The following is a 17,737-nucleotide window of genomic DNA, read 5'->3' on the forward strand; positions in this document are numbered from 1 at the left end:
TAGACCCCGAGTCTCAAGACCCCGAGTCTCTATACCCCGATTATCTCTAGACCCTGAGTCTCTAGACCCCGAGTCTCTAGACCCCGAGTCTCTAGACCCCGAGTCTCTAGACCCCGAGTCTCTAGACCCCGAGTCTCAAGACCCCGAGTCTCTAGACCCCGAGTCTCAAGACCCCGAGTCTCTAAACCCGAGTCTCTAGACCCCGAGTCTCTAGACCCCGAGTCTCTAGACCCCGAGTTTCTACACCCCGAGGCTCTAGACCCCGAGTAACTAGACCCCGAGTCTCTAGAGACCCCAAGTCTCTAGACCCCGAGTCTCTAGACCCCGAGGCTCTAGACCCCGAGTCTCAAGACCCCGAGTCTCTAGACCCCGAGTCTCTAGACGACGAGTCTCTAGACCCCGAGTCTCTACACCCCGAGTCTCTAGACCCCGAGTATCTACACCCCGAGTCTCTAGACCCCGAGTCTCTAGACCCCGAGTATCTACACCCCGAGTCTCTAGACCCCGAGTCTAGAGACCCCGAGTCTCTAGACCCCGAGTCTCAAGACCCCGAGTCTCTAGATCCCGAGTCTCTAGACCCCGAGTCTCTAGACCCCGAGTCTCTAGACCCCGAGTCTCTAGACCCCGAGTCTCTAGACCCCGAGTCTCAAGACCCCGAGTCTCTAAACCCGAGTCTCTAGACCCCGAGTCTCTAGACCCCGAGTCTCTAGACCCCGAGTTTCTACACCCCGAGGCTCTAGACCCCGAGTAACTAGACCCCGAGTCTCTAGAGACCCCAAGTCTCTAGACCCCGAGTCTCTAGACCCCGAGGCTCTAGACCCCGAGTCTCAAGACCCCGAGTCTCTAGACCCCGAGTCTCTAGACGACGAGTCTCTAGACCCCGAGTCTCTACACCCCGAGTCTCTAGACCCCGAGTATCTACACCCTGAGTCTCTAGACCCCGAGTCTCTAGACCCCGAGTATCTATACCCCGAGTCTCTAGACCCCGAGTCTAGAGACCCCGAGTCTCTAGACCCCGAGTCTCAAGACCCCGAGTCTCTAGATCCCGAGTCTCTAGACCCCGAGTCTCTACACCCCGAGGCTCTAGACCCCAAGTCGAGAGACCCCGAGTCTCTAGACCCCGAGTCTCTCTAGACCCCGAGTCTCTAGACCCCGAGTATCTAAAGAATCCCGACGTCCCGGTACCCCCGGCCAGACCTCGCAACCCAAATGACGAATCACCGAGGGGGTGCGTGGACCCGCAGCCGTTCCAATTCACTCGCAAATTTTATTTCAACCTCGTCGTTTTGCAGGTTTCGTTTGTCATCATCATCATCGTCATCATCGTCGTCATCATCGTCATCATCGTCATCATCGTCGTCATCGTCCTAATAATTTCGGTTTTGGATTTGCGGGAATCCGCGCTCCGTGATTTGACGCTTCCGCGACTGCGCGAATTACTCTTTGGGGGGGCTTGTTTATTTTTCCCTCCCCCCCCCACGGTGAAAAGTCGAGTGGAAGATAAGAGGCACGTTCAGCGCCTCTGCGCCCGACGGCGAAGGCTCGCGGCCTTCCGTCAGGCGGGACCGCCCTCAGCGGTAGGCGGTGGGGCCTCTCCCACCTGACCCAAGGTCGAGCGAGGTGAACGCACCGCGGAAGGCCGCGGTGCGTTTTCATTTTAATTTCTAGCCCGGCGACTTCACCGAAAGAACCCGCAAAAAAAAAAAAACAACGTCCGGACGCCGTTGATTTTCAATTCTCATTTTGTTGTCGTTGTTGTCGTCGTTGTCGTTGTTGTCTGGAGGGAGGGAGGGAGGGTGGGTGGGTGGTGATGATGAGCCAAGCACCGTGGCCTCGGACAGGTTCCCGTTGGTTCTCACGAGCGGGGTCCCAGCACTACCACTAGCCCCTACAACTACAACTAGCCCCTACAACTAGCCACTACCAGTACAACTACCACTACCACTAGCCCCTACCACTAGCCACTACCACTAGCCCCTACAACTACCACTAGCCCCTACCACTAGCCCCTACCACTACCACTAGCCCCTACCACTAGCCCCTACCACTAGCCCCTACCACTACCACTAGCCCCTACCACTAGCCCCTACCACTACCACTAGCCCCTACCACTAGCCCCTACCACTAGCCCCTACCACTACCACTAGCCCCTACCACTAGCCCCTACCACTACCACTAGCCCCTACCACTACAACTAGCCCCTACCACTACAACTAGCCCCTACCACTACCACTAGCCCCTACCACTACCACTAGCCCCTACCACTACAACTAGCCCTTACCACTAGCCCCTACCCCTACCACTAGCCCCTACAACTAGCCCCTACCACTACCACTAGCCCCTACCACTACCACTAGCCCCTACCACTACCACTAGCCCCTACCACTACCACTAGCCCCTACCACTACAACTACCACTACCCCTACCACTAGCCCCTACCACTACAACTAGCCCCTACCACTACCACTAGCCCCTACCACTACCACTAGCCCCTACCACTACCACTAGCCCCTACCACTACCACTAGCCCCTACCACTACCACTAGCCCCTACCACTACAACTAGCCCCTACCACTACCACTAGCCCCTACCACTACCACTAGCCCCTACCACTACAACTAGCCCCTACCACTACCACTAGCCCCTACCACTACCACTAGCCCCTACCACTACAACTAGCCCCTACCACTACAACTAGCCCCTACCACTACCACTACAACTAGCCCCTACCACTACAACTAGCCCCTACCACTACCACTAGCCCCTACCACTACCCCCTACCACTACCACTAGCCCCTACCACTACAACTAGCCCCTACCACTACAACTAGCCCCCACCACTACCACTAGCCCCTACCACTACCACTACAACTAGCCCCTACCACTACCACTAGCCCCTACCACTACCACTAGCCCCTACCACTACAACTAGCCCCTACCACTACAACTAGCCCCTACCACTACCACTACAACTAGCCCCTACCACTACAACTAGCCCCTACCACTACCACTAGCCCCTACCACTACCCCCTACTACTACCACTAGCCCCTACCACTACAACTAGCCCCTACCACTACAACTAGCCCCTACCACTACAACTAGCCCCTACCACTAGCCCCTACCACTACCCCTACCACTACCCCTACCCCTACCACTACCCCTACCACTACCCCTACCACTACCCCTGCCCCTACCACTACCCCTACCACTACCCCTACCTCTACCACTACCCCTACCACTACCCCTACCACTACCCCTACCACTACCTCTACCACTACCCCTACCACTATCACTACCCCTATCACTATCACTACCACTACCCCTGCCCCTACCCCTACCACTACCCCTACCACTAGCCCCTACCACTACCCCTACCACTACCACTACCCCTACCACTCTCTAAGTAGTCCCCCTGTCACGAGCCAAGAGAAACCTGCGGGGGTGAGGGGGGCGAGTGGGGTGGGGGAATTTGGATGCCAAATTTCACTTCTGAATTTGCTGCAACAGTTACAGCAACAGTTACAGCAACAGTTACAGCAACAGTTACTGCAACAGTTACAGCAACAGTTACAGCAACAGTTACAGCAACAGTTACAGCAACTGTTGCTGTGTGGGAGGGGAAAACCGGAGTGCCCGGAGAAAACCCCACCGTACGTACGCACACACACACACACACGTGTCTGTGTGTGTGTGTGTGTCACTGTGTGTGTCTGTGTGTGTCTGTGTGTGTCACTGTGTGTGTGTCACTGTGTGTGTGTCACTGTGTGTGTCACTGTGTGTGTGTGTCACTGTGTGTGTGTGTCACTGTGTGTGTGTCACTGTGTGTGTCACTGTGTGTGTGTGTGTCACTGTGTGTGTGTCACTGTGTGTGTCACTGTGTGTGTGTGTCACTGTGTGTGTCACTGTGTGTGTGTGTCACTGTGTGTGTCACTGTGTGTGTGTGTCACTGTGTGTGTGTCACTGTGTGTGTGTCACTGTGAGTGTGTCACTGTGTGTGTGTGTCACTGTGTGTGTGTCACTGTGAGTGTGTCACTGTGTGTGTGTGTCACTGTGTGTGTCACTGTCTGTGTGTCACTGTGTGTGTGTGTCACTGTGTGTGTCACTGTGTGTGTGTCACTGTGTGTGTCTGTGTGTGTGTCTGTGTCACTGTGTGTGTGTCTGTGTGTCTATCTGTCTGTGTATGTGTGTCTGTGTGTCTGTGTGTGTGTGTCTGTGTGTGTGTGTCTGTGTGTGTGTGTCTGTGTGTGTGTGTCTGTGTGTGTGTGTCTGTGTGTGTGTCTGTGTGTGTGTGTGTCTATGTCTGTCTGTGTGTCTGTGTGTGTGTGAGGGTTGTGATGAGCTAACCCACACACACACACACACCTCTCTCTTTCTCTCTCAACATTCAAAGTGCATTTGACTTTGGCCTACTCTTCCACACTGTACACAAGTAGGAGGAGAGAAAGACACAAATCGCGTTGCGAGCAACCAGAGCAACCGGTTGCGCCGGAGGACGAGGGGGTCAGGCGAGCAATCGGCGGTTGCGGGTAACTTTGCAACTCGCAATAAACAATAAAAAAAATAATCGACGGATTGCCTTTGGGTTGCACGCAACTGAGTTTTTTTTCCCGTTGTCGGTTGCTCGGCAAAAAGAAAAGGCTTGCACGCAACTCCCACATTTTTATTATCACGTATCTAAAACAAAGAAAAAAAAATCGCGTTAATTTTTTTTAAAATTTTTTTGGTGGGGTTGCACGCAACTCCAAATTTTTTTCTTACGTAAAAAAATCGCCTTCATTTTTTTTTAGGGGTTGCGTGCAACTCGGCAAAATGTTAAGCAGTTAATTTTTTTTTTCATTTTTTGGTGGGGTTGCACGCAACTCAAAACTTTCTTTTGGGTTTGCGTGCAACCGAAATTTTTTTTTTAAATTTATTTAAAAAAAAAATACATTTGCGTCGCGCGCAACTCCAATTTTTTTTTTTAGTTTGCGAGCAACTGGACAAGGGGAAAAAACTGGGTTGCACGCAACTCCCAATTTTTTTTTTATATATACACATACGTAAAAATCGCCTTCATTTTTCTTTTGGAGGGATTTGCGTGCAACTCGGCAAAAAGTAAAAACAGTTAAATTTTATTTTTTTATTTTTTGGTGGGGTTGCACGCAACTCAAAACTTTCTTTTGGGTTGCATGCAACTAGACATTTTTTTAAATTTATCTAAAAATTGTTTTTAATTCACGTCACGAGCAACTGGGCAAAAAAAAAAACTCAAGTTGCACGCAACTCCCAATTTTTTTTTGTATATATACATACGTAAAAATCGCGTTAATTTTTCTTTTGGAGGGATTTGCGTGCAACTCGGCAAAAAGTAAAAACAGTAAATTTTATTTGTATTTTTTTGGTGGGGTTGCACGCAACTCAAAACTTTCTTTTGGGTTGCATGCAACAAGACATTTTTTTAAAATTTATCTAAAAAAATATACATTTGCGTCGCGCGCAACTCCAATTTTTTTTTTTAGTCGCGAGCAACTGGACAAGGAAATGAAACTCAAGTTGCACGCAACTCCAATTTTTTTTTGTATATACACACATAAAAATCGCGTCAATTTTTTTTTTTGGGGAGGGGGGGGGGGTGGAGGGAGGGGTGTACTTTGCGTGCAACTCAGCAAAATGTAAAACAGTTACATTTTTTTGTTATTTTTGGTGAGGTTGCACGCAACTCAAAACTTTTTTTTGGGTTGCTTGCAACTAGACGTTTTTTGAAATTTATTAAAAAAATTAATTTGCATCACGCGCAACTCGATTTTTTTTTAGTTGCGAGCAACTGGACAAGGGAAAAATCTGGGTTGCACGCAACTCCAATTTTTTTTTGTATATACACACATAAAAATCGCGTCAATTTTTTTTTGGGGAGGGGGGGGGGTGGAGGGAGGGGTGTGCTTTGCGTGCAACTCAGCAAAATGTAAAACAGTTACATTTTTTTGTTATTTTTGGTGAGGTTGCACGCAACTCAAAACTTTTTTTTGGGTTGCTTGCAACTAGACGTTTTTTGAAATTTATTAAAAAAATTAATTTGCGTCACGCGCAACTCGATTTTTTTTTAGTCGCGAGCAACTGGACAAGGAAAAAAATCTGGGTTGCACGCAACTTCCAATTTTTTTGTATATACACATAAAAATCGCGTCAATTTTTTTTTTTGGGGGGGGGGGATGGGGGTGGGGTGGGTGGTTTTGCGTGCAACTCAGCAAAATGTAAAACAGTTACATTTATTTTGTTATTTTTGGTGAGGTTGCACGCAACTCAAAACTTTTTTTTGGGTTGCATGCAACTAGACGTTTTTGTTTTATTTTTTTAAAAAAAATTTGTTGTTTTTGCGTCGCACGCAACTGAAAAGATTTTTTTTTTCCCGGTTGGTGCAACTCAACGATTGTTTTGGGGTTGCTATCAACTCCTACCCACTAGCAACCCCTACCCACACTACCCACTACCCCCCACTACCCACTACCCCCCTACCCACACTACCCACCACAGCTACACCCGTGTGGAGACTACCACCACCACCATCACCACTACCACCACCACCACAACCATCATCACCACCACCATCACCACCACCATCACCACCACCATCACCACCACCACCATCACCACCATCACCATCACCACCATCACCACCACGACCACCACCACCATCACCACCACTACGACCACCACTACCACCACCACTACGACCACCACCACCACCACCACGACCACCACCACCACCACCACGACCACCACCACCACCACGACCACCACCACTACAACCACCACCACTACAACCACCACCACCATCACTACAACCACCACCACCACCATCACCACCACTACAACCACCACCACCACTACAACTACCACCACCACCATCACTACCACCACCACTACAACCACCACCACTACCACCACCACTACCACCACAACCACCACCACCTTCTAACGTCAAATGACGATCGACATCGTCATCATCTTCACTACGCTAAACCACCCCGCCGCGCCTCTTCTCCCACCGGTAAACAACATCATCGTCATCAACATCATCATCGTCGTCAACAACAACATCAACATCATCAACAACAACCTCGTCGTCATCATCAACAACATCATCAACAACAACCTCGTCGTCATCATCATCATCATCAACATCAAACAACAACATCATCAACATCAACAACACCAACGTCAACATGATCAACAACAACCTCGTCGTCGTCATCAACATCATCAACATCATCATCATCAACATCAACAACAACATCATCAACATCAACAACACCAACGTCAACATCATCAACAACAACCTCGTCGTCAACGTCATCTTTTGTTTTAGCCTTTTCCTTTTAAACCGCTCAGCCGTTGTCACCGACATCGTCGAGCAGGGGAGGAGGTGGAGGAGGTGGAGCAGGGGGTGGAGGAGGATGGAGGAGGTGGAGGAGAGAGAAGTGGAGGAGAGAGAGGTGGAGGTGGAGGAGAGAGAGGTGGAGGAGGATGGAGGAGGTGGAGGAGGTGGAAGAGGTGGAGGAGGTGGAAGAGGTGGAGGAGGTGGAGCAGGGGGTGGAGGAGGATGGAGGAGGTGGAGGAGAGAGAAGTGGAGGAGGTGGAGGAGAGAGAGGTGGAGGAGGTGGAGGAGAGGTGGAGGAGCAGGAGGTGGAGGAGGTGGTGGAGGAGAGAGAGAGAGGGAGGAGGCGGTGGAGCAGGAGAGAGAGGTGGAGGAGGTGGAGGAGCAGGAGGAGGAGGTGGAGCAGGAGGAGGAGAGAGAGGTGGAGTAGGAGGTGGAGGAGGTGGAGGAGCAGGAGGAGGAGGTGGAGCAGGAGGAGGAGAGAGAGGTGGAGTAGGAGGTGGAGGAGGTGGAGGAGCAGGAGGAGGAGGTGGAGCAGGAGGAGGAGAGAGAGGTGGAGGAGGTGGAGGAGAGGTGGAGGAGCAGGAGGTGGAGGAGGTGGTGGAGGAGAGAGAGAGGGAGGGAGGAGGCGGTGGAGCAGGAGGAGGAGAGAGAGGTGGAGGAGGTGGAGGAGGTGGAGGAGCAGGAGGAGGAGGTGGAGCAGGAGGAGGAGAGAGAGGTGGAGTAGGAGGTGGAGGAGGTGGAGGAGCAGGAGGAGGAGGTGGAGCAGGAGGAGGAGAGAGAGGTGGAGTAGGAGGTGGAGGAGGTGGAGGAGCAGGAGGAGGAGGTGGAGCAGGAGGATGGAGGAGGAGGAGCAGGAGAGAGAGGGAGGAGGAGGTGGAGGAGGATGGAGGTGGAGCAGGAGAGAGAGATTTGTAACGGCAGTCCGAGGAAAGCCGTCAAACTCTGCGGCGTCACCTCCTTCGCTTCGTCGTCAAAACTTGAAGCGACGTCACTTCCTGTACCCTCAACGGGCGATGTCACTTCCTGTCCACGTGGCGACATCATTTCCTGTACCCCCCACAGGTGACGTCACTTCCTGTCCGTGCGGCGACATCACTTCCTGTACCCCCACAGGCGACATCGCTTCCTGTACCCCCACAGGCGACGTCACTTCCTGTCCGTGCAGCGACGTCACTTCCTGTACCCCCACAGGCGATGTCGCTTCCTGTCCGTGCGGCGACATCACTTCCTGTACCCCCACAGGCGATGTCACTTCCTGTCCATGTGGCGACATCACTTCCTGTACTCCCACAGGCGATGTCACTTCCTGTCCATGTGGCGACATCACTTCCTGTACTCCCACAGGCGATGTCACTTCCTGTCCATGTGGCGACATCACTTCCAGTACCCCCACAGGCGACGTCACTTCCTGTCCGTGCGGCGACATCACTTCCTGTACCCCCACAGGCGACGTCGCTTCCTGTCCGTGCAGTGACATCACTTCCTGTCCGTGCAGTGACATCACTTCCTGTCCGTGCGGCGACATCACTTCTGGCACCCCCACAGGCGACATCACTTCCTGTACCCCCACAGGCGACGTCACTTCCTGTCCATGCGGCGACATCACTTCCTGTCCGTGCGGCGACATCACTTCCTGTACCCCCACAGGCGATGTCGCTTCCTGTCCGTGTGGCGACATCACTTCCTGTCCGACAGGGACGCCCCCCCGCCTCCTCGTCCGCCAGCCGACTTGACTGGGCCGATTAAAATCTTCGCCCCACCCACGCCCCCACCCACGCCCCCACCCACGCCCCCACCCACTCAAAACGTCGCCGTCACGGCCAAATACATTTTTCTTTTTTTTTAGGATTTTTGTTTTAAACTTACACCTAACGGAACGGTGCCGAGCTAGAGAGAGAGAGCGGGGGGGGGGGAGAGAAGTAAAACCACAAAAATAAATAAAACCAATCCATCCACACCGCCTCCCCCTCCCTCGCCCTCCCCCCACCCCCCCTCAGCGCGACAAATCGGCGGAATGGAGGGGAAGGGGGGAGGGGGGGGGGAGCGAAATTAAAACTTCGTAAAAAAAAAAGTTGGTAAAAAGTTTTAAGAAAACACGGAGACTGCCTCCGCCACCGCTCCCCCCCCCCCCCCAGGACGCGACATCACTTCCTGTCGGCGGCCGCGACGTCACTTCCTGTCGGCGGCTGCTACGTCACTTCCTGTCCGCGGCTGCGACGTCGCTTCCTGTTGGTGGCTGCGACATCACTTCCTGTCGGAGGCTGCGACGTCACTTCCTGCCGGCGCCGCGACGTCACTTCCTGTCCGCGGCCGCGACGTCACTTCCTGTCGTTGGCTGCGACGTCACTTCCTGTCGGAGGCCGTGACGTCGCTTCCTGTCGGCGGCCGCGACGTCGCTTCCTGTCGGCGGCTGCGACGTCACTTCCTGTCGCCCTTCCCCAGTAGCCCACCTCTGTTCCCACCGCCGCTAGCCCACACGATACTGGGGTCACCCAACAACGGACTATGCTGATGCTGCTGCTGCTGATGATGCTGCTGCTGCTGATGATGCTGCTGCTGCTGCTGATGCTGCTGATGCTGCTGCTGCAGATGCTGCTGCTGCTGATGATGCTGCTGCTGCTGCTGATGCTGCTGATGCTGCTGCTGCAGATGCTGCTGCTGCTGCTGCTGATGCTGCTGCTGATGCTGCTGCTGCTGCTGACGACGCTGATGATGAAGCTGCTGCTGCTGCTGCTGCTGCTGATATGGTCCGGAGACTCCCAGCAGGGCTTTCAATGCCCTGCCTTCCTCCGCAAACCGTGGGCAGGACGGGGACTGCGACGGCGACGGCGAGGCGGAGGAGGATGAGGAGGAGGCAGCGGAGGCGGCGGAGGCAGCGGCGGAGGCGGCGGAGGCGGCGGAGGCGGCGGCGGAGGCGGCGGAGGCGGCAGAGGCGGTGGAGGCGGCCGCCACGCCCCCGGCAATCGGCGAGCGGGCCAGCGACGAGCCGTGCGGCGGCGGCAGCTGCTGCTGCTGCTGCTGCAGCTGCTGCTGCTGCTGCTGCTGCTGGCCGGGGAGGACTGGCGGGACGCCGTGGTGGTGGTGGTGGCGCTGCTGCTGCTGCTGCTGCTGCTGCTGTTGGCTCGGCTGTCCGCCCCGGTGGTTCGGCGTCGGCTGCCCGCCAGCGACGGCACCGCCGCGATGGCCCTGAGGCGGCTGTCCGCCCCGCTGGTTCGGGGTCGGCTGCCCGGCGGCGGCAGCGGCGGCGGCGACGGCGACAGCGGCGACGCGGCCCAAATGCCCGGCCTGGAAAAACTGGCCCAGCAGGAGCCCGCCGCTATGCTGCTGCTGCTGCTGCTGCTGTTGTTGTTGTTGTTGTTTTTGATGCTGCTGCTGTTGTTGTTGTTGCTGTTGATGCTGCTGTTGTTGTTGCTGTTGATGCTGCTGTTGTTGTTGTTGTTGATGCTGCTGCTGCTGTTGTTGTTTTTGATGCTGCTGTTGTTGTTGTTTTTGATGCTGCTGCTGCTGCTGCTGGTGGTGGTGACTCAGAGGCGGTTGCTGCTGCTGCTGTTGATGCTGCTGCTGCTGTTGTTGTTTTTGATGCTGCTGCTGCTGCTGCTGCGGTTGCTGCTGTTGTTGTTGCTGCTGCTGCTGGTGGTGATTCAGAGGCGGTTGTTGTTGTTGTTGTTGCTGCTGCTGCTGATGGGGGAATTGTTGCCCACGCTGCGCCCTGGGCGACTTGGGGCCGGCGGCCGTGGACGCCGCGGGCTTGGAGGAAGGGACGGAGCTCGGGGCGTTGGCGGAGACGATGATGCGGGAGGGGAACTTCTGCTGCTGCTGCAGCTGATTCTTCTGCTGCTGCTGCTTCTGCTGCTGCTGCTGCTGCTTCTGCTGCTGCTGCTTCTGCTGCTGCTGCTGCTGCTGATGTTGCAAATCGGTCGACACGGCGGCGTTTTTCTGGCCGGGCCGCCCGTCATTCTGCAGATCGCACCAAGACAAAAAAAGATGTCCCCCCACCCCCCCCCGTGCAGCCTTCGAATGAGACTGCGAGGGGCAAGTGCTGGCGATGTTCACTACACCACCACCACCACCACCACCACCGCCCGCCACTACCACCACCACCACCACCAGCTACTCATTTTAGGCTGAGTCGACCTAGGGGAGGGCCCAGGACCGGTTCAGAGAATCGTCACCGGTGGTGGAGTTGGCCGTGAGCGGGAATCGAACCGGGGGGCGGGTCGGGTTCGTGGCGCGGCGTAGCGCTAACCGCCACACCCACCACTCGCACACAGACACACACAGACACAGATATACACACAGACAGACAGACACACAGATACAACAACAACAACCGCCATTCGCCACTAAGTGGCGGTGACGTCACCACGACGCTTGTGCCAGGCCATGTGCACCCTGAGGCCACGTGAAGTGTCGAACGCCCGCGGGCAGGAGGTCACTGGGCAGACCCAGCAGGTGCCACGGGTCGACTGACTGAGACGACTGGCTGATGCACCACCTGTGCCCCCTACTGTGCCAACTTGCTGTGCTTTAGCCACCCGGCGCTCCGCTAGTTGTTGTGAGCGTCACTCCTCCGCCCTCCGTTGTTGTTGGAGGGCGACTGCCTCCAACTGCCCAGTAGCGTCCTTCACGAGCCTCCTCCACAGAGGCCGATCTTGACACCGCTGGTACCAGTCATCGGCAAGTCCACTCAGCTCCACGTCCTCCTGTACCACATCACTCCATCTCTTCTCTAGCCCGTGCCACGCCTCAATCAGGCCGAACAAAAGCTGTTTCGGCATGCGGTGGCTGGGCATGCGGGCTACATGACCCAGCCATCGCAGCCGTGCCTGCCGGAGGAGCTCACCGATGGGACTTAATCCAGATCTTTCAAGGATTTGTGAGTTCCTCACACAATCCAGTCTGGTTAAACCCAGGTTGGATCGTAGGCAGGCCAGCCTAAATGTTTCTAACCGGCAAAGATGCTCCACTAGGGGGGTCCACGTTTCGCAAGCATAGAGAAGGGAGGGAATGACCGTGGCCGAGAAGACCTGAAGCTTAGTGCGGAGCGACAGACCAGGTAGCTTCCACACAGCGTTACGCAACCGATGAAAAGATATTGCCGCTCGACTGATTCGGAGTGAGACCTCTGCTTTTAAACTGGAGCTGGTCATAAGCACACTGCCCAGGTATGGGAAACTCTCCACTCTCTCCACAACTGCCCCATCACCGATTGGGAGTTGTGGGGGTGGAGTGTCCGATGGTAAAAAAGCCCAGGCAGGTGTTTAGTTTTGGTGGGGCTGATGGTAAGGCCCCATCTCTTAGTGGCACGCTCCAGTCTCAGCAGCAGCGTCTCCAACTCCTCCTCTGAATGAGCAAATATTACCAAATCATCAGCATACATGTGGTTTAGCAATAGGGAGCCATCCATTGACCACATCCGGGCATCGATCAGCCTCCCATTGTATCTGTACCATATGGTGATTCCCTTGTTGGAATTCCCTACACCTCTGCTGTAGCAGACGGACAGAAAATATGGCATCTGTGCAAGACTGCCCTTTCCTGAAACCGCATTGGGGCTCCGCAAGCCTCTCCTCAGCGTGCCTGGCAAGGCAATGTTAAATAATCCTTGCCAGGACCTTTCCCGGCACACTGAGGAGTGAGATGCCCCTGTAGTTGTTACAGTCTGTGCGGTCTCCCTTCTTAAAGAGGGGGACCACCAGGGCATCCTTCCAATCCTGCGGAACCTGTCCAGTGGTCCAGACTGTTGTTATGATGTCATATAGGGCAATCTGTGCACAAACTCCACCCTCGCTCAGCATTTCGCTTGGGAGATCATCTCTGTCCGGTGCCTTTCCTGGTCTCAGACTCTGGATCGCCTTTAGTACTTCCTCAACAGATGTTTCTCAGCCAGCCACTCACAGGGGGTGACTTCTTCCAATATTTGAGGCACCGCAGCGCCTCAGCAGGGTCATCCCCACTTTGTCCCACGTTATTTTCCTGGGTGAGGGATTTCCCTTCCCCCAGGACCTCACAGAAATGCTCAGCAAATCGGCAAACCTGTTCCTGGGGGTCAGAGATTGGATCACTGTTCTTTCCCCTAATGATGGTAATAGGTGTGGTGCTGCAGGTTACTTTGTTGATGGAGTTAATGAGCGATTTGTGATCGCGGGCCATTGAGGCAGACTCCATCTCCTCAGCAACCCGCGACCACCATCCATCCTTGCAGCGCCTCACGGCTCTCCGAACCTCCGAGCAAAGGCTGCGGTAAGCTTCCTCATTCTCCGATGTGGGATGCTGTAGCCGATGAGAGTGGGCCTGTCACTTTTAATCAGCCAGCTTGAACACCTCCTCTGTCAGCCAGGGTCTCTAGGGAGGTCTGGACCGCATCCCCAAAGCAGCCATTGCAGCTGCATGAGCCACAGTCCTAAACCTCGCCCATTTCCCCTCGACATCAGGAGGAGTGGGGGACGATGCCAACCCCAGCCGCAAGCGATGATGAAATTCTCGCTTGCAACTTTCATCAGCTAGCTGAGACCAGGCCACCTTAGGTTTGAATGGGGTCCTGGGTGGACACCCACCACCGGAGTGGAAGAATGGCAGGCGCATCTTACAGATGTCAAGTCGATGGTCAGTGGGCAGATCAGCTCCACGGTAGGTCCTGGTGTCAAGGACATAGGCCCGCATCCGCTGTTTCATCACTATATAAGTCACTATGTAGTCCAGCAGATGTTCTTGCTTGGACCCGGCATGCATCCCTGATGTTGTGTGGATGTGCCGATGCCGGAACAGCGTGTTGGTAATTACAAGCCCATGGGCTGCACAAAAATCTAGCAGCCTCCTGCCGTTGTTATTGAGCTGATCTGGTCCATGCCTTCCAATCACTCCAGACCAGGTGCCAGCATCATGACCAACTCGGGCATTGAAGTCACCCAACAAGATGACTCTATCCCGAGGTGCCACTTTAGCCAGCATCTGTGACAGGAGTTCATAGAAGGCATCTGACTCATCGGCTTTGCCTGCATCCCTCCACGGATGTTCGTCTTCAGTGGGGGCATAAGTAACCACGACCACCACTCCTCACCTCCGGTTGATGGGAAGGCGAGCCCAAAGTAGCCTGGGGCTTACAGCTTCCCACACCTCACCGCCATGCTCCCACGCCCCCTTCATTCTTTTGTTCAAAAGAAGAGCCACACCCTGTTTGGTAGTCTCCTGCCTCGAGTAGATGACTGTCCACCCCTCATGGTGGCAGGAGCCAGAGCCGGTCCACCGGACCTCCTGAATGCCACAGAGATCCAGGCGGTACCGGTCCGGCTCCCGACAGTGGAGTGGCAGCCTCTCCTCCGCAGTGAGCGTTCGAACATTCCACGTGGCCACCCGTAGTGGCTTTTCGTTGTTTCTGGAGGAGCCCCGAGGGTAGAGATTCAATCTCCTGGCTCCGCCAATTGGGGTTTGGCCAAGAGACGCCATAGATGCCCGTCCCCACGGGGCCTCCGGCACAAGCTTATTGGTTACATATTTCAGTTTAACTCAATTAAACATTTTCGACGCGGTTTAGCGGTAATTAATTGAAGGTGGAGGGGTTACGAGCCCATCGCACCCGTCCAGAACCCCCGTTTAGCCCCTGTGGTGGTCACAGACGCCATGAGGGGAGGAGCCAATCGGAATTGGCCATCCCACCACAGCACTGTCCACGACAGAGTTGCCCGTCCGGCACCACGAGGCGGTAGTTTTGCCAACAGCCACTTACACACACACAGACACACACACGTACAGACACACACATACACACGTACACACATAGACACACGCACGCATCGACAGAGACAAAGGTCCCCCATGTAGCCTCGTACAGAATGTAGGGGCAAGTGCTGTTCAGCAGAAAGTAGCAGCGGCAGCAAAACTCCAAATATACAGCAGCAGCAGCACGGTATTGAACTCACGACCTCCTGTAGACCAGGCGAGGTGGTCAACATCTACCACGACCTCCTGTAGACCAGGCGAGGTGGTCAACGTCTATCACGACCTCCTGTAGACCAGGCGAGGTGGTCAACGTCTACCACGACCTCCTGTAGACCAGGCGAGGTGGTCAACATCTACCACGACCTTCTGTAGACCAGGAGAGGTGGTCACATATACCACGACCTCCTGTAGACCAGGCAAGATGGTCAACATCTACCACCACCTCCTGTAGACCAGGCGAGGTGGTCAACATCTACCACGACCTCCTGTAGACCAGGCGAGGTGGTCAACGTCTACCACGACCTCCTGTAGACCAGGCGAGGTGGTCAACATCCACCACGACCTCCTGTAGACCAGGCGAGGTGGTCAACGTCTACCACGATCTCCTGTAGACCAGGCGAGGTGGTCAACATCTACCACGACCTCCTGTAGACCGGGCGAGGTGGTCAACATCTACCACGACGTCCTGTAGACCAGGCGAGGTGGTCAACATCTACCACGACCTCCTGTAGACCAGGCGAGGTGGTCAACATCTACCACGACCTCCTGTAGACCAGGCGAGGTGGTCAACATCTACCACGACCTCCTGTAGACCAGGCGAGGTGGTCAACGTCTACCACGACCTCCTGTAGACCAGGCGAGGTAGTCAACGTCTACCACGACCTCCTGTAGACCAGGCGAGGTGGTCAACATCTACCACGACCTCCTGTGGACTAGGCGAGGTGGTCAACATCTACCACGACCTCCTGTAGACCAGGCGAGGTGGTCAACATCTACCACGACCTCCTGTAGACCAGGCGAGGTGGTCAACATCTACCACGACCTCCTGTAGACCAGGCGAGGTGGTCAACGTCTACCACGACCTCCTGTGTACCAGGTGAGGTGGTCAACATCTACCACGACCTCCTGTAGACCAGGCGAGGTGGTCAACATCTACCACGACCTCCTGTAGACCAGGCGAGGTGGTCAACGTCTACCACGACCTCCTGTGGACCAGGAGAGGTGGTCAACATCTACCACGACCTCCTGTAGACCAGGCGAGGTGGTCAACATCTACCACGACCTCCTGTAGACCAGGCGAGGTGGTCAACATCTACCACGACCTCCTGTAGACCAGGCGAGGTGGTCAACGTCTACCACGACCTCCTGTAGACCAGGCGAGGTGGTCAACATCTACCACGACCTCCTGTAGACCAGGCGAGGTGGTCAACATCTACCACGACCTCCTGTAGACCAGGCGAGGTGGTCAACGTCTACCACGACCTCCTGTAGACCAGGCGAGGTGGTCAACATCCACCACGACCTCCTGTGGACCAGGCGAGGTGGTCAACATCTACCACGACCTCCTGTAGACCAGGCGAGGTAGTCAACATCTACCACGACCTCCTGTATACCAGGCGAGGTGGTCAACATCTACCACGACCTCCTGTAGACCAGGCGAGGTGGTCAACATCTACCACGACCTCCTGTAGACCAGGCGAGGTGGTCAACATCTACCACGACCTCCTGTAGACCAGGCGAGGTGGGCAACGTCTACCACGACCTCCTGTAGACCAGGCGAGGTGGTCAACATCTACCACGACCTCCTGTAGACCGGGCGAGGTGGTCAACATCTACCACGACCTCCTGTAGACCAGGCGAGGTGGTCAACGTCTACCACGACCTCCTGTAGACCAGGCGAGGTGGTCAACATCTACCACGACCTCCTGTAGACCAGGCGAGGTGGTCAACATCTACCACGACCTCCTGTAGACCAGGCGAGGTGGTCAACATCTACCACGACCTCCTGTAGACCAGGCGAGGTGGTCAACATCTACCACGACCTCCTGTAGACCAGGCGAGGTGGTCAACATCTACCACGACCTCCTGTAGACCAGGCGAGGTGGTCAACATCTACCACGACCTCCTGTAGACCAGGCGAGGTGGTCAACATCTACCACGACCTCCTGTAGACCAGGCGAGGTGGTCAACATCTACCACGACCTCCTGTAGACCAGGCGAGGTGGTCAACATCTACCACAACCTCCTGTAGACCAGGCGAGGTGGTCAACATCTACCACGACCTCCTGTAGACCAGGCGAGGTGGTCAACGTCTACCACGACCTCCTGTAGACCAGGCGAGGTGGTCAACGTCTACCACGACCTCATGTAGACCAGGCGAGGTGGTCAACATCTACCACGACCTCCTGTGGACCAGGCGAGGTGGTCAACATCTACCACGACCTCCTGTAGACCAGGCGAGGTGGTCAACATCTACCACGACCTCCTGTAGACCAGGCGAGGTGGTCAACATCTACCACGACCTCCTGTAGACCAGGCGAGGTGGTCAACATCTACCACGACCTCCTGTGTACCAGGCGAGGTGGTCAACATCTACCACGACCTCCTGTGGACCAGGCGAGGTGGTCAACGTCTACCACGACCTCCTGTAGACCAGGCGA

At 55.1% G+C, this 17,737-nt stretch overlaps 2 protein-coding genes across 2 annotated transcripts in view; both read right to left on the reverse strand.

Moving 5' to 3' along the window:
• Positions 1-4,743: 4,743 nt before the first annotated feature.
• LOC142922742 (uncharacterized) lies at positions 4,744-8,402 on the reverse strand. The gene is made up of 2 exons (XM_076063579.1): positions 7,532-8,402; positions 4,744-7,403 (listed from the first exon to the last, which is right to left on the reverse strand). Exons 1-2 carry the CDS (start codon positions 8,400-8,402, stop codon positions 7,366-7,368), a joined length of 909 nt encoding a protein of 302 aa, XP_075919694.1. The 3' UTR covers positions 4,744-7,365.
• Positions 5,603-17,737, reverse strand: part of LOC116937900 (uncharacterized) — a 155,505-nt gene continuing 143,370 nt past the window's right edge. Inside the window, exon 31 of the mRNA XM_076063580.1 lies at positions 5,603-11,315. Coding sequence (XP_075919695.1) covers positions 9,777-11,315 — 1,539 coding nt within the window. The 3' untranslated portion in view covers positions 5,603-9,776. The remainder of the gene's footprint in view (positions 11,316-17,737) is intronic.

Source organism: Petromyzon marinus, unplaced genomic scaffold (assembly GCF_048934315.1).
Source record: "Petromyzon marinus isolate PM22_M1 ecotype Great Lakes invasive population unplaced genomic scaffold, UKy_Petmar_22M1.pri1.0 PM_Scaffold_157, whole genome shotgun sequence".
In the NCBI taxonomy this organism is placed as follows: Eukaryota; Metazoa; Chordata; class Hyperoartia; order Petromyzontiformes; family Petromyzontidae; genus Petromyzon; species Petromyzon marinus.